Raw genomic sequence first — 15,947 nt, 5'->3', positions numbered from 1 at the left:
GGCCTCCCCTTGTGCAGCCGGTGACTCTTGTTTTTGTAGCATGATACAGGAATAAGACAGATGAGAAATGGAACAGGAAGAGCGGACAGTCACGGTGAGTAGGTGCACTGGAGCCAGACGCAGGACAGTAATAGAGAAAATATGCACTCTGGTAATGTGAGGTTTCAGCTAAACCCCCCCGAGAGCCTTCATGTCGCCGGTGCTGGGCTCCTGTATGCAGTCCCTTGGCACCGGATAACCGCTAGAGGTGAAGCTATGTATAGCGCAGCACAGAAGGGCTGTTCTCAGCCTACCAGGTCTTGTTAGGAGTAGTCCATAACAGCTGGAAGAGCAGATATGGCAGATCGGGTTCTTGCATGGGTTCCATCGCCCAGTGCAGGAAAGCATTGCATTATTCTTACTGCTGCCATGATGCCCCCCAGGGTGGGAAATCTGCTAGAAAATCTGTATTTATTTTTGAGATTTAGCAATCTAGTCGTTGCAGAGAGACATAAGCCGACAGAAGTGTTTGCGGTAGGTTCATTCTTACATCTCTAGTCTTACATCTGTTCCAAGGACTTCCTGTGGCTTTTGATAAAGTCACGTGATTGGAACGGCAGACAGTCTGCAATGTATTTGGACTGTCTCGTTTTTGCACCTCTATCCAAACCACTGACGAGCACTTCTGCTTTTAGCTCACGCAATGTTCTCCCGTCGGCATACTGTGTAATGTCTTTTTTTTTTTTCTCACAGTCTCTGGGTTGTAAAAGCAAAATGCACATAGCGATCCAACGCAGGAAAAGAAAGACGCCATCAAAACCTGAGCCGTGTAATGCAGGCGGGCTGTTCTCGTGCCTAATATTAAAGCCGGTCATCCTCACAATGTATCATGCAGGCTCATCAGGAAAGGGCTATGCTTGCTGTGGATATACCGGTAAAGGCTTTCCAAGATTTGGGATCAGGCTTGGACTGGCCCAGCGGAGGACAGGAGAATCCTCCGGTGGGCCGCTATGCAGGAGTGGGCCAGCACCCTCTCATAGCAGTACTTGGCACTATATACTGGAATCACTATGTACAGACAGAGGCGGCATCTTATTCATTTAGCAATCTTCCCAGTTCATCTTCCCATATACCTTTGGGGTTGAGCATAATGTCACATTTGCATGTAGCTGGAAAGCGGGGCTCTTGGCACCCAAGTTCGACACTGCTTGGGGTGCACATAAATTACACTTTGGTGGGGACATAACTATCTTATTTGTACGGGGGACCTTCCGAATTGTCCCCGACAGATAATGATGGGTAAAATAAGATCAGACATGTTGAATTTTCATGCAAAGACCCTCAGTTCTCAGGAAGATAAGCTGCTGCAAGAGATGTCGGACAGCCGCTCCTTTCTTCCCAGTAACCACATTAATGACAACTTCTTTCGGTTAGGAACCGTGGGGGAGTGACTAGCTTACAATGGATATAAAAAGTTTACACACCCCTATTAAAGTGCCAGGTTTTTGTGTTGTGGAAAATAATCATACCAAGAAGAAATATTTCAGAACTTTTTTTAACCTTAAATGTCACTTATAATCTGCACAAATCCTTTGAGTGGAAAAAATGAAATCTTTTCAGGTGGGAAAAATAAAAAATAAAAAAAAACTTCAAATAATGTGGTTGCATAAATATAAACTTTGATTTTCTTCTAGCGATGCTGTTCTTTTGCTGATTTTGAGGTCACTTAGGGTCATTGTCATGCTTTAAAAGTGAAATTTCTTTTTTTACCTTCATCTTTTTTAGCAGAGGACTGAAAGTTTTGTTGCAAAATTAACTGATGTTTGGAACGGTTCATAATTCCCTCCGCCTTGACTAAAGCCTCAGTACCAACTGGTAAAAACCAACCTGAAAGCACAATACTGCCTCTACCATGCTTCACTGTGGGTATGGTGTTTTGCTGGTGATTCGCAGTGTTGGCTTTACGTCAAACATAGGTTATGGAATTATGGCCAAAAAGTTCAACCTTGTTCTCATCAGACCACAACACATTTCCCCATGTGCTTTTTGCCGGCTTGATGTAGATTTTGTCAAAACATAGTTATGTTTGAATGTTTTGCTTTGTAAGACAATGCTTCTGACACAGACAAAACATACAAAGAATTTAGGAGATTTTTGTCACATTCAGTACAAAACCAGTACTTGGCAGAAATTCTTGCAGCTCCTTTAATGTTACTCTAGGCCTCTTGGCAGCTTCCTGGACCAATTTTATTCCTCTTTTCATTATTTTTTGAGGGATGTCCACTTCTAGGTAATGTCACTGTTGTGCAAATGTAATCTTCCTTTTGATGACGTCTTCACAGCGTTGCATGGTATATCTAATGCCTTAAAAAAAATTCTACCCTTCTGACTGATAACTTTCAGCAATGAGATCCCTTTGCTGTGTTGTAAGCTGTTTCCGGACCATGAATTTTGCTGTAAAACGCTACTAAGAGAAAGTCAGAAAAATCCTACTAGAACAACAAAACTTAATATGAGATTAATTAGAATCGCTGCAAATGATGGCCGTGTACGGAGTACAATTTAACATGTTTAACTTGCTATGGTGGAATAAATGAAAAATTAACTCCACATACTGTGTTCGAAAATTGAAAATGTTAAGACCGTAGTGAATGGAACTTCAAAAAGAGGTAATCGTAACATAGGTAGATCTTGGGGAAGAAAACAAACAAATGAAAGCCAAGAGTTGTGATAGCAAGTCAGGGGGGAACAGGAGACCTCAGTCCTAAATTCCAAGCGCAACAGACAGCCGGCTAAGTGACACTGAGCTCCCGCAAGATAAGGTTTCCCTCCATTTTTAATGCCACGGTCAGCTTCACAAACATTGTCATCCTTGTTGTAATCATGTTGCAGAGTGGCAGTTTATTATTAGTCCTAGCCACATCCTTATAAATAATGAACTCGGTCATGTATTATCTCCCCCGGCAATTACAGCGATGAGGCTTTTTTATCTCAAGCCCTGTTGACTTAAGCAACAATTAGGAGCAGACACCAGGCCGGTTCTCATGGCTCGCTCTGTGCCTGACATGAATGGTAGCCATCCCGAGTGATCGGAGCCAGGATCACAGAGAGGTCACCTTGTCCACCACACTGCCTCCTCTTGTCTCACCGTTTTGTAAACGCCTTTTCTGTCCCGTCTTCTATTTATTTTCAAGGCAAGATTCTGGGGTTCCATCATAGAATGGGTGTCATGACATTATAATTGGGAGTCTGGACGTCACTTTGGCATTTCTCCTGGGCAGCAATACTCCTTACCAATTGCGGTGAATTTTTAACATGACCCCATTTGTAGCTGAAAAGCCCCCCTACCTCGAATGGATGATCGGCGGTTTCCATTACATTTAGATTTTACTTGGACGACTTCAATATTTGGGAGATTGTTGTTTCGCAAAGTTGCCCTTCAGCACTGGGGCGTGGGTTTGGAGCTAACAAAGGGCTAGTAGCGTGTATGTTCTCCACATTTTTGCACGGGTTAATATCTTAATTTGGAATCTATATTGTGAGCCCTAATGAGTACAGGGACTGAAATGAGTAATCCTGATCACTGTCCAGTGCTTCAGAATATAGAAATAAGACATAAATAATTGCAAAGGCAACAATGACTATCTGAGCCACCACCAATAGGGTGAGATGTTACTGGCCCCACTAAGAGACGACGATCAGAAATGAATTGCACATTCATAGTGACCGCCATCAGTCTTCATAGCCGTGCGAGCCCTACCTCCAGCCCCTCATCACCTCAATTGTCGTCTTTTATATAGAGGAGATGGACAGAGCCGCCCTTCACTCACCACTTCAAGCTTCTGGAGGAGCCTCGTGAGGTTTCAGAGCTGCAGGTTACGGGGTCCAGCTTAGTGGATTGGCACGGGGTTAAAAGAGCCTTTCACTCCGTAACTACGCTTCCAAATCTGCCTGTGATCAGAAGTGATTAAGTTTTACCGTTTGACAGCGAGCATGAGGTGAGCTTAAATCTTGGCCACGAGCGAGTCCACATCAGTAGGGCTGTGTAACCATACCTCTTAACTGGGCTACATCAACATCACAGGCCGTCATCGAGTTGACAAACGGTTTCCAGGCCGCGCTGTCAGTCTGACTCTGTCTTTCATTTCATGGCCGGTGACATCCTGAGGCCTTCTGCTAGGAGAAATCCAAAACTTCTCTACAATGTGGATACTATATGATAGACGTACAGAACTGTTCTGATGTTCCGGGTCATGGATGAAGGCGGACGGGGGGTTACATACATCGTGATGAGAGGCGGATTTAGAAGGGTTGTTTGTTCTATCTGGAAGTGACAAAATCCGGACGTAATTTGAAGTTGAACCCCTTTTTTTTTTTTTTTTTTTTTTTTTTACTAATTTTCATTATTTTTAGATCAATTTTGCAGGCTTCCTCCACCTGTTTTGGGTTGAAATGTACAGTTCATGTTCATTATTGACATTTTCTCGATATTGTGATTCTAACCTTGCTGCCAGGCTATGAACACCTTTTACGTGTAAAAAAAAAAGTTTTTATTCTTTAGTGGTGACATTCAATTAACTGCATCAAGTTGTTGTCTGCAATCTTCACTCTTTTTTCAGACCCTCCCAAGATGCAGTTTGTAGCCTGATTAAAGGGCCTGTGTCACCCCCTCCAGCCGTTAGAAACTAAAAGAGCCACGTTGTGCAGCAGTAATGCAGCATTCTAACAAGGTGGCTCTTTTAGTTTTTGGTGCAGTTATTGCCAAAATAAAGCGTTTTATAATTTTGCCAAAATACCTTTCTTTAGTCCTGGAGGCAGGTCTTAACCCCCTGCTGCAAACGCCACACTGCCGTCGCTCAAATCTTCTTCGGCGCCGGGCGCCACCCCCTCCGCGCTGTTTTCCAATGAAATCTGTCGCCTGCGCTGTTTAGTACTGGCTGGGGCAGGCACAGTGAGCTCTGGCCGTCTGACCTCACATGCAGTCTTGCAGACTGCGCGTGTGCGGCCGCCCACCTTGTGATTCCCAGCCCCGCAGTGTGTTATGCATTATGCACAGTGCGGGACTGGGATTCACCAGCTGGGTGGCCGCACAGGCGCAGTCTGCAAATTTTCTTAAAGGGGATTTCCCTGCATTGATGACCCATCCAAAATATGTCATAACTATCAGATCGGTGGAGGGCTGATACCTGACAACCCCTCATAGCTCCTATCGGCTCCAGCTGCGACCAGATGTAAGGATTGAAATGAGTGAATCTGTTTTCTGCAGTATCGGAGAGCAGTCATCAAATGGTGTAACAGAACAGTGGTGTTTACGCTCCATCAGACAACTTGCATTCACCACTTGCCACTGCTACTTGCACCTAAAGGTACCGTCACATTAAGCGACGCTGCAGCGATCTAGACAACGATGCCGATCGCTGCAGCGTCGCTGGAGAGCTGTCACACAGACAGCTCTCCAGCGACCAACGATGCCGAAGTCCCCTTACATTCCGGTGTCTGTCCCCCGGCGCTGTGCTTTCCTGCACTGTCAGCGCCAGCCGTAAAGCACAGCGGTGACGTCACCGCTGTGCTTTACGGCCAGCCGGCCCTCACAGCCAGTGCAGGAAAGCACAGCGCCGGGGGACAGACACCGGAATGTAAGTATGTAGTGTTTGTTTGTTTTTTACGTTTACGCTGGTAACCAGGGTAAACATCGGGTTACTAAGCGTGGCCCTGCGCTTAGTAACCCTATGTTTACCCTGTTTACCAGTGAAGACATCGCTGAATCGGCGTCACACACGCCGATTCAGCGATGTCTGCAGGGAGTCCAGCGACGATATAAAGTTCTGGACTTTCTGCTCCGACCAACGATGTCACAGCAGGATCCTGATCGCTGCTGCCTGTCAAACTGAACGATATCGCTAGCCAGGACGCTGCAACGTCACGGATCGCTAGCGATATCGTTCAGTGTGAAGGTACCTTAATCGGTGGCGGTGCCCGGTGTCAGATCTTCAGTATTGTGGAAAAGCTCTTATCTGTGTATTTAGGAAGCAAATGAACAATACAAAAGAAAGAGATGTGAAGATGTACAAATCCATTGTAACTTTTGTTAAAAAAAAAAAATGAATAAAAAATAAAATGTTGTAAATGTACGTTACATGTTGTATAGGCCAAGCCTAGTGTTTGAGTCTTTTACCTTTCTTTATTTTTTAGAAATGCATGTTCTCTCTCCCTTCATACCTGTTAAGAATAGCAATAGGCGACTGTTCAGACTTACGGTAACTGTTTTTAAAGGATTTATCGAGGATTTTCACAAAGTTGCATAAAGGCAGGGAATGGTAGAACATAAAGAAATATTCATTACGAATTACTAAATTCCCTCGCCACTTCAGTGTAATTCGACTAAACTTGACCACTGCAGCCAAGATCTGGCAAAATGGTGCAATAGGTTGATAAATATTTCACACTTTATCAACACCGGCTTGACCTGTGCCAAAGACAAAAATAAATGTAGAATACTGCTCCCTTTAGAAAAGAATATAACTACTAAAGTACTGTTCATATGTACAATAATATAACTACTATAACACTGCCCCTATGTACAAGAATATAACTACTATAATACTGCCTCCTATGTACAAGAATATAACTACTATAATGCTGCTCCTATGTACAAGAATATAACTACTATAATACTGCTCCTATGTACAAGAATATAACTACTATAATACTGCCCCTATGTACAAGAATATAACTACTATAATACTGCCTCCTATGTACAAGAATATAACTACTATAATGCTGCTCCTATGTACAAGAATATAACTACTATAATACTGCTCCTATGTACAAGAATATAACTACTATAATACTGCTCCAATGTACAAGAATATAACTACTATAATGCTGCTCCTATGTACAAGAATATAACTACTATAATACTGCTCCTATGTAGTGGAATATAACTACTATAATACTGCCCCATGTACAAGAATATAACTACTATAATACTGCCCCTATGTAGTGGAATATAACTCCTATAATACTGCCCCCTATGTACAAGAATATAACTACTATAATACTGCCCCTATGTACAAGAATATAACTACTAAAATACTGCCCCTATGTGCAAGAATATAACTACTATAATACTGCCCCTATGTACAAGAATATAACTACTATAATACTGCCCCTATATACAAGAATATAACCACTATAATACTGCTCCTATGTACAAGAATATAACTACTATAATACTGCCCCTATGTACAAGAATATAACTACTATAATACTGCCCCTATGTACAAGAATATAACTACTATAATACTGCCCCTATGTACAAGAATATAACTACTGTAATACTGCCCCTATGTAGTGGAATATAACTCCTATAATACTGCCCCCTATGTACAAGAATATAACTACTAATATACTGCCCCTATGTACAAGAATATAACTACTATAATACTGCTCCTATGTACAAGAACATAACTACTATAATACTGCTCCTATGTAGTGGAATATAACTCCTATAATACTGCCCCCTATGTACAAGAATATAACTACTAAAATACTGCCCCTATGTACAAGAATATAACTACTATAATACTGCTCCTATGTACAAGAATATAACTACTATAATACTGCCCCTATGTACAAGAATATAACTACTGTAATACTGCCCTCATGTACAAATATATAGCTACTAAAATACTGCCTCCTATGTAGTGGAATATAACTCCTATAATACTGCCTATATGTGCAATAATAAGGACCTGGCATGTGTATATATATAATATATGACTGGTGCCGTGATGTGACACGCGTACGCAGTATAGCAGACACCCGGACAGCAGTGACCCAGACAGTTATGAGAATTCTGTAATCTTAGTGTCAGAATACACTTGGGAGATGGAGGGACAGATAATATCCATTTCCTGCGCAGAGAAAATCAGTGGTAAATTGTCTTTTCTCAGGCTAATGGCGATACATTGAATTCCAGCTGAAAGTCTTGTGTATTATTAAAACTTAAATGTCCAAAGAAGAAGGAAAAAAAACCCTCCATTATGTTTGATTCCCGAGGAAATGGCATTGTGACGCTGCGCTGAATGGAGGGTCTCATGTCTGCTGCACCATAAGAGACAATGGCGCGCTCTACAGAGACTAATCACTCAGCACTTGTATGATAGAGCCATTGTCTGCACAGGGAGTTTTCATTATCCGTCTATTCAGTGACTTGTAGTGTTTGTATAGTAGGTGGTAAACATGTATATGGCATCTATGAGAGCAGACATTAACCAGTTCTGCCGCCGCTCTCCCATTCATTCAGTGGCTTTCATATCGCACAAAGCTTTCCTTTTTCCTCCAGCATTTCCCGGCTCGCAGACTTCAATGACTTTTTCCCCATTGTTGCAGTAATATTAGAGCGGAGTGCTGTACGTTCTGCAGCGGGACTACAGGAGTGCAGTCGAGACTGTTGGAGAGGGTTCATATCGGAGCCACCCGCCTCTCAGAAACGAGAAGTGCCCAACGAAAACAGTGTACAGACCTGCGTGTGTCAATGAACCCAGCAGCCGGGTTATTATATGCCGCACATTGAGCAGAGCGAAGATCCAAATATTTTTGCCCTCCCCTATAATCAGGCATGGACAGGGTGATGGTGAAGAATACAGTCAGCAAATTTGGGGTTCAGAAGCAACCTCAGTGCCTTTTATGTGCCAAGCCCACCTCCTATACCAAAAATTAGGATGTTTCCTATACCTATACTTAGGGGACCTTATGGGGCAAAATCCATTTAAATTAAAAAATGTACAAATCATAATAGTATTGACCATACAAAAAAAAAAATCTAATAACCTCCCTTGTTTTCCCCCATAGAAATTCCCTGAGCTGAAGTTCAAGTACGTAGAAGAGGAGCAGCCGGAGGAATTCTTCATCCCGTACGTCTGGTCTTTAGTTTACAACGCAGGTGTTGGCCTGTACTGGAACCCGCAGGACATTCAGCTCTTCACGATGGACTCCGGTTGATGGAAGCTCCCCGGTACAAAATGTAGCTTTGTGGGATATCTCTGCTGCATGGCGGGACCGCGCGACCTTGCTCTCTGTGAAGTATGGTTGTCTTCGGATCCTACCTTCCCCCCCTCCCCCAATACGAGGAGTCATATCCTAAGGTTCTACACGATGTCTGACTCTTGCACCACAAACAACCTCGCGTTTTCATTTTTAGGTGTTTCTCTATATTTTTTTTGTATTCTAATTAGTCCAACGTTGCACAAAAAAAGTAATAATAATTGTAACCTATATTTTTATTTTGGCACGGTAAGGGCAGTTTTACATTTATAAATATATATATGTTTGCGTTTGAATAAAGCTGTAAAAGTAGCGGCATGAACGTCGTCGACGTATCCTACATATCTCGCAGTACGAGGTACTGCCCATCGTATAGTCCCTATGATAGGTGTCGCACTTCCGGGACAGGATATTTCGTCCATGGACTTGCTACTATTTATAATGATGTGACAATCGGAAACCACAATCGTTTTGTCTGCAGTGCTGAAGGGATCAGGTCCGATTATGTTAATTTATTCCAAGGATTGGACTTCATTTTGGTTAATGGGATCTGTACAACGGGTTGGATTTTAGCTTGTCCATACATGAGAACCACCCATGAGATGGTCTGACATCTCATTCTCTCCCCTCTTCCTCCTAAACATTCACTTTTGGACGCAGAAAAATATGAAGCATCCTAGTCCCTTAAAAAACATACTTAATTTTTGAGTTTACATAAATGAAGAATATCGAATGCTGATTTTTTTTTCACCAGTGACATGTGAAGAATGGTCGTTTTTCACCAGTGACAGGTGAAGAATGATGGTTTTTCACCAGTGATAGGTGAGGAATGGTGGTTTTTCATCAGTGACGGGTGAAGAATGGTGGTTTTTCACCAGTGACGGGTGAAGAATGGTCGTTTTTCACCAGTGACAGGTGAAGAATGATGGTTTTTCACCAGTGATAGGTGAGGAATGGTGGTTTTTCATCAGTGACGGGTGAAGAATGGTGGTTTTTCACCAGTGACGGGTGAAGAATGGTCGTTTTTCACCAGTGACAGGTGAAGAATGGTGGTTTTTCATCAGTGACGGGTGAAGAATGGTGGTTTTTCACCAGTGACGGGTGAAGAATGGTGGTTTTTCATCAGTGACGGGTGAAGAATGGTGGTTTTTCACCAGTGACGGGTGAAGAATGGTGGTTTTTCATCAGTGACGGGTGAAGAATGGTGGTTTTTCACCAGTGACGGGTGAGGAATGGTGGTTTTTCACCAGTGACAGGTGAAGAATGGTGGTTTTTCACCAGTGACAGGTGAAGAATGGTGGTTTTTCATCAGTGATAGGTGAGGAATGGTGGTTTTTCACCAGTGACGGGTGAGGAATGGTGGTTTTTCACCAGTGACAGGTGAAGAATGGTGGTTTTTCACCAGTGACAGGTAAAGAATGGTGGTTTTTCACCAGTGACGGGTGAGGAATGGTGGTTTTTCACCAGTGACGGGTGAGGAATGGTGGTTTTTCATCAGTGACGGGTGAAGAATGGTGGTTTTTCATCAGTGATAGGTGAAGAATGGTGGTTTTTCACCAGTGACGGGTGAGGAATGGTGGTTTTTCACCAGTGACGGGTGAAGAATGGTGGTTTTTCACCAGTGACAGGTAAAGAATGGTGGTTTTTCACCAGTGACGGGTGAGGAATGGTGGTTTTTCACCAGTGACGGGTGAGGAATGGTGGTTTTTCATCAGTGACAGGTGAAGAATGGTGGTTTTTCATCAGTGATAGGTGAGGAATGGTGGTTTTTCACCAGTGACAGGTGAAGAATGGTGGTTTTTCACCAGTGACAGGTGAAGAATGATGGTTTTTCATCAGTGATAGGTGAGGAATGGTGGTTTTTCACCAGTGACAGGTGAAGAATGGTGGTTTTTCACCAGTGACAGGTGAAGAATGGTGGTTTTTCACCAGTGACAGGTAAAGAATGGTGGTTTTTCATCAGTGACAGGTGAAGAATGGTGGTTTTTCACCAGTGACAGGTAAAGAATGGTGGTTTTTCACCAGTGACAGGTAAAGAATGGTGGTTTTTCATCAGTGACAGGTGAAGAATGGTGGTTTTTCATCAGTGACAGGTAAAGAATGGTGGTTTTTCACCAGTGATAGGTGAAGAATGGTGGTTTTTCATCAGTGACAGGTGAAGAATGGTGGTTTTTCACCAGTGACAGGTGAAGAATGGTGGTTTTTCACCAGTGACAGGTAAAGAATGGTGGTTTTTCACCAGTGACAGGTAAAGAATGGTGGTTTTTCATCAGTGACAGGTGAAGAATGGTGGTTTTTCACCAGTGACAGGTGAAGAATGGTGGTTTTTCACCAGTGACAGGTAAAGAATGGTGGTTTTTCACCAGTGACAGGTGAAGAATGGTGGTTTTTCACCAGTGACAGGTAAAGAATGGTGGTTTTTCATCAGTGACGGGTGAGGAATGGTGGTTTTTCACCAGTGACGGGTGAGGAATGGTGGTTTTTCATCAGTGACAGGTGAAGAATGGTGGTTTTTCATCAGTGATAGGTGAGGAATGGTGGTTTTTCACCAGTGACAGGTGAAGAATGGTGGTTTTTCACCAGTGACAGGTGAAGAATGGTGGTTTTTCATCAGTGATAGGTGAGGAATGGTGGTTTTTCACCAGTGACAGGTGAAGAATGGTGGTTTTTCACCAGTGACAGGTGAAGAATGGTGGTTTTTCACCAGTGACAGGTAAAGAATGGTGGTTTTTCATCAGTGACAGGTGAAGAATGGTGGTTTTTCACCAGTGACAGGTAAAGAATGGTGGTTTTTCACCAGTGACAGGTAAAGAATGGTGGTTTTTCATCAGTGACAGGTGAAGAATGGTGGTTTTTCATCAGTGACAGGTAAAGAATGGTGGTTTTTCACCAGTGATAGGTGAAGAATGGTGGTTTTTCATCAGTGACAGGTGAAGAATGGTGGTTTTTCACCAGTGACAGGTGAAGAATGGTGGTTTTTCACCAGTGACAGGTAAAGAATGGTGGTTTTTCACCAGTGACAGGTAAAGAATGGTGGTTTTTCATCAGTGACAGGTGAAGAATGGTGGTTTTTCACCAGTGACAGGTGAAGAATGGTGGTTTTTCACCAGTGACAGGTAAAGAATGGTGGTTTTTCACCAGTGACAGGTAAAGAATGGTGGTTTTTCACCAGTGACAGGTGAAGAATGGTGGTTTTTCACCAGTGACAGGTGAAGAATGGTGGTTTTTCATCAGTGACAGGTAAAGAATGGTGGTTTTTCACCAGTGACAGGTAAAGAATGGTGGTTTTTCATCAGTGACAGGTGAAGAATGGTGGTTTTTCATCAGTGACAGGTAAAGAATGGTGGTTTTTCACCAGTGATAGGTGAAGAATGGTGGTTTTTCATCAGTGACAGGTGAAGAATGGTGGTTTTTCACCAGTGACAGGTGAAGAATGGTGGTTTTTCACCAGTGACAGGTAAAGAATGGTGGTTTTTCACCAGTGACAGGTGAAGAATGGTGGTTTTTCACCAGTGACAGGTAAAGAATGGTGGTTTTTTATCAGTGACAGGTGAAGAATGGTGGTTTTTCATCAGTGACAGGTGAAGAATGGTGGTTTTTCATCAGTGATAGGTGAGGAATGGTGGTTTTTCATCAGTGATAGGTGAGGAATGGTGGGTTTTTTTATCAGTGATTTGTGAGGAATGGTGGTTTTTCACCAGTGACCTATTTTTCAGCCGATTTTACCCTGTAGATATGCACCATACAAAATATATTCACAAGCCTTCTGTAAGTGATTACCGCCATGTGATGCTCAAGCTGTTACAAAACTGCAACTCTCAACAAGCCTTTATAGACAAAGGCTATTAATACATAGTGAGAGTTGTAGTTTTTTAAAAGCTGGAGCACCACAGATTACAGATTACTGCTCTAGGTACTTTGTTTTTCAGTTACTAGACCCCTGATATTACCATAATGGTACTATTTTTCCACTATGTTCACACTGGTGGAGACATTAATACGAAGTCCATTCTGTATATAAACCATATTTATTTTGATACTGAGACTATATAATCTGGTATTGATTTTTTTTTTTTAAGTGCATAGTTTTCTACACCTTTCCTTTCTGCATTGTCACTTTCCTCTTGCTTCTGCCACATTAAGACATGGTCACCATTCAATCATCCGCTTGAGGAGTACAGACTAGCGATGAGCGAATGTACTCGTTGCTTGGGTTTTCCCGAGCACGCTCCACTAGTCTCCGAGTATTTTATGACTGCTCGGCAATTTAGTTTTCATCACCGCAGCTGAATGATTTACAGCTACTAGCCATGCTGAGTACATGTGGGGGTTGCCTGGTTGCTGGGGAATCCCCACATGTAATCAGGCTGGCTAGTAGCTGTAAATCATTAAGCTGAGGTGATGAAAACTAAATCTCCGAACACTAACAAATACTCGGAGACCACCCGAGCGTGCTCGGGAAAACTCAAGCAACGAGTACACTCGCTCATCACTAGTACAGATGTGTTCTAAAACCACCAAAGACATCCCTGGGGCAGGGGAATAAAATCCACTTATGATTCATATACACATGTGATATTCTCTCTTTCAGAAATTGCATTCATGTTGCCAAAATATAAATTCTTCCATTTTAAATTGAATGTGTTATCTGAAATCAAAATCTTATGTTTAATTTTTTTTGTTTGTTTTTTTTTTCTGTATTTTTACATTTTTATTTATTGATTTCTAATTGTAATCCTGACTCTGATGATAATGAGACTCCTGAAAAGTCAATTGTTTAGAACAGGAAGTCTGATATTCTAGTCTGGTATTGGGCTCAATGGTTATTGTGAAAATGGCAAGATTGCTTTGTGTATTTGTTGATGATTTTTATTTTAAATGAAAAATTTTAAATTTAACATAAAAACCTTATTTAACCAGTAGGTCATTCTCAGATAACACATTCTCTTTAAAGGAAACCTTACAAGAAGCTCATACTGTCCGAACCTATATCAGCAAAAATCAGAAACTGGCTCATCTTTTCTAGCCATGTATGTTTTATTAGGAAAATGCTGCAGCAATGCGGAGAAAAATACACTTTGAAAAAATGCCCAGGAACCATCAATCCAATTTATAAAGACTGGCGTTGTTCACACTGGTTTTTTGATGATGAGATGTGCTGAAGACGGTTGCTCCTTATTCATGAAGAGGTGTATGCATCTTCATGAATCATGAGCACCGGTGTGCGCCTTGCCACAAATTCTACTCCAAGATTTGTGTTGTAGCAAATGCCACCGTTCGCAGCGCCCCGGGTCCGCCTCTACGTTGTCAGAGCTGGGTCGAAACGACATAAGAATGACAAAAGTCGCGTAATTTTAGCACAGCAGACAGTTGTTGCAAAATTACACAACTTTTCAAAGCTTTTAACCCAGACTACTGGAATAAAATCTCTGATAATTTGGGCCATGTACATCTTGGCTTACTAGTCCAGGGAGACGTTTCCCCGTGGCTACTCCACTCCCTGCTGCCCAAACTTTGACAGGTCTTTCCCCATGCGTGTGTTTTAAGGAGAGACCGGTCAGTAAAGTGGGGCAGCAGGGAGAAGCCCCCTGGGACCTGCCTCTTGGACTAATCATCCAAAATACATAGTCATTGGCCGACTTTTCAAAGTATGGCCTGATTCTTGCCCATGGTTCGGGCAGCCTGATTATTCTGTCACTTTCCCTTCTAAGAATTTGACATTTAGTTTATTTTTTAAATATTAAGAAAAAAAATGTGAAAATTCTCATTTGCGCAGTCACTTATTTATAGGCCTTCAATAGCTGCTGGGATGTGGTGCCAAGCCAGGATTAGTTTAATAGAAATCCCAATATTCTTCCCATATTTGTTTTGAGAAAATCTCCTTCTAAAATACACGCAACTGGATGGGGATATTGTGGGGGTTTTCTTTGTTTCTTTATCAAAATTCTTAATTTTTTAATTTTTGTAACAGTTTTGGGTAAGTGGAGGGCAAAGATGAACAGATTTGTGTCTTTCCATTAAATGGAGAAACACTTATCTGCCTGTGTCTTGGCCATAGGCAATAAAGATGGGTAAGGGTCATGGTGATCACCGATCATACTATAGACTTCAGGTTACACCTGTCCATGGGCCAGAAAAATCCAATATGGCAGAAGTGTTGAGCTTGTCTGACAGCTAGTCGATTTTCGCAAAAAATGTTTTGATTTAATGGCTGAATTAAGATAATTTAAGGATAATGCTTCTCTTACCTGCCAACTAAACCCATGCAGATATAGACACCCCTTTAAAATGCCCTTAGGGGGCATGGTGGGGGAGGCTGAAGAGTCTTAAAAGAATGCAATGGGCACATGGTCCTAAACTTTACAGGTCCCCTGTCCGGATGAGCTTATTGTGGGCTCTTAGTGTTCTGTTTTTGGGAGTTTGACCCTCAGTCAGAGGGGTTTGTGACACATTCATGTTTTCAGCCCTCGCCCATTTTCTTCCCTGCCTCCTAGGAGAGTGCCATGCTCTGCTTGCCTTTTTTTTTGGGTTGACGTGTTGGCTGTTTTGTTGTTGAGCGATAACAAATGGTTGACAAGTAGCGCCCCCTAGTACAGAAAGGTTGTGAACACTGCCATCTGCATTCATGTTACAATCTGGGTCATATCTACTCTGTGCAATGAAATAAAATCACCTTTCCAAAACTACCTGTCTGTGTGGCATCATTTATGTTTTTAGAAAAACTGAAGACAATGCAAAACTACTCTTCTTTTAGAGCCCAGTGGTAAACACTGTGGGATACTGCGGGGTCACCATGTCCATGTTCAGAGGTTATAACCTTGTTCATACTAGTGATGACCTGAGTCCTGGGCTCAACATTACTAGAGAGATCTGCTTGGACTTGTACAATTTCCCTACTTTGTTCCCTACTGATTGAAGTC

The 15,947-nt window shown here is 42.3% G+C and overlaps 1 protein-coding gene across 6 annotated transcripts in view; it reads left to right on the top strand.

Moving 5' to 3' along the window:
- Positions 1 to 15,713, top strand: part of DYM (dymeclin) — a 328,401-nt gene extending 312,688 nt beyond the window's left edge. For 3 of the 6 annotated variants that reach the window (XM_069746704.1, XM_069746678.1, XM_069746713.1), the window contains one exon: positions 8,836 to 15,713. In XM_069746704.1, coding sequence (XP_069602805.1) covers positions 8,836 to 8,985 — 150 coding nt within the window. In that variant the 3' untranslated portion in view covers positions 8,986 to 15,713. The remainder of the gene's footprint in view (positions 1 to 8,835) is intronic. The other 3 variants (XM_069746687.1, XM_069746721.1, XM_069746696.1) reach the window with 3 other exon arrangements.
- The last annotated feature ends 234 nt before the right edge of the window (positions 15,714 to 15,947 follow it).

The sequence above is a fragment of the Ranitomeya imitator genome, chromosome 1, assembly GCF_032444005.1.
Source record: "Ranitomeya imitator isolate aRanImi1 chromosome 1, aRanImi1.pri, whole genome shotgun sequence".
Taxonomy (NCBI): Eukaryota; Metazoa; Chordata; class Amphibia; order Anura; family Dendrobatidae; genus Ranitomeya; species Ranitomeya imitator.
This window is presented reverse-complemented; position numbering and strand designations above follow the sequence as displayed.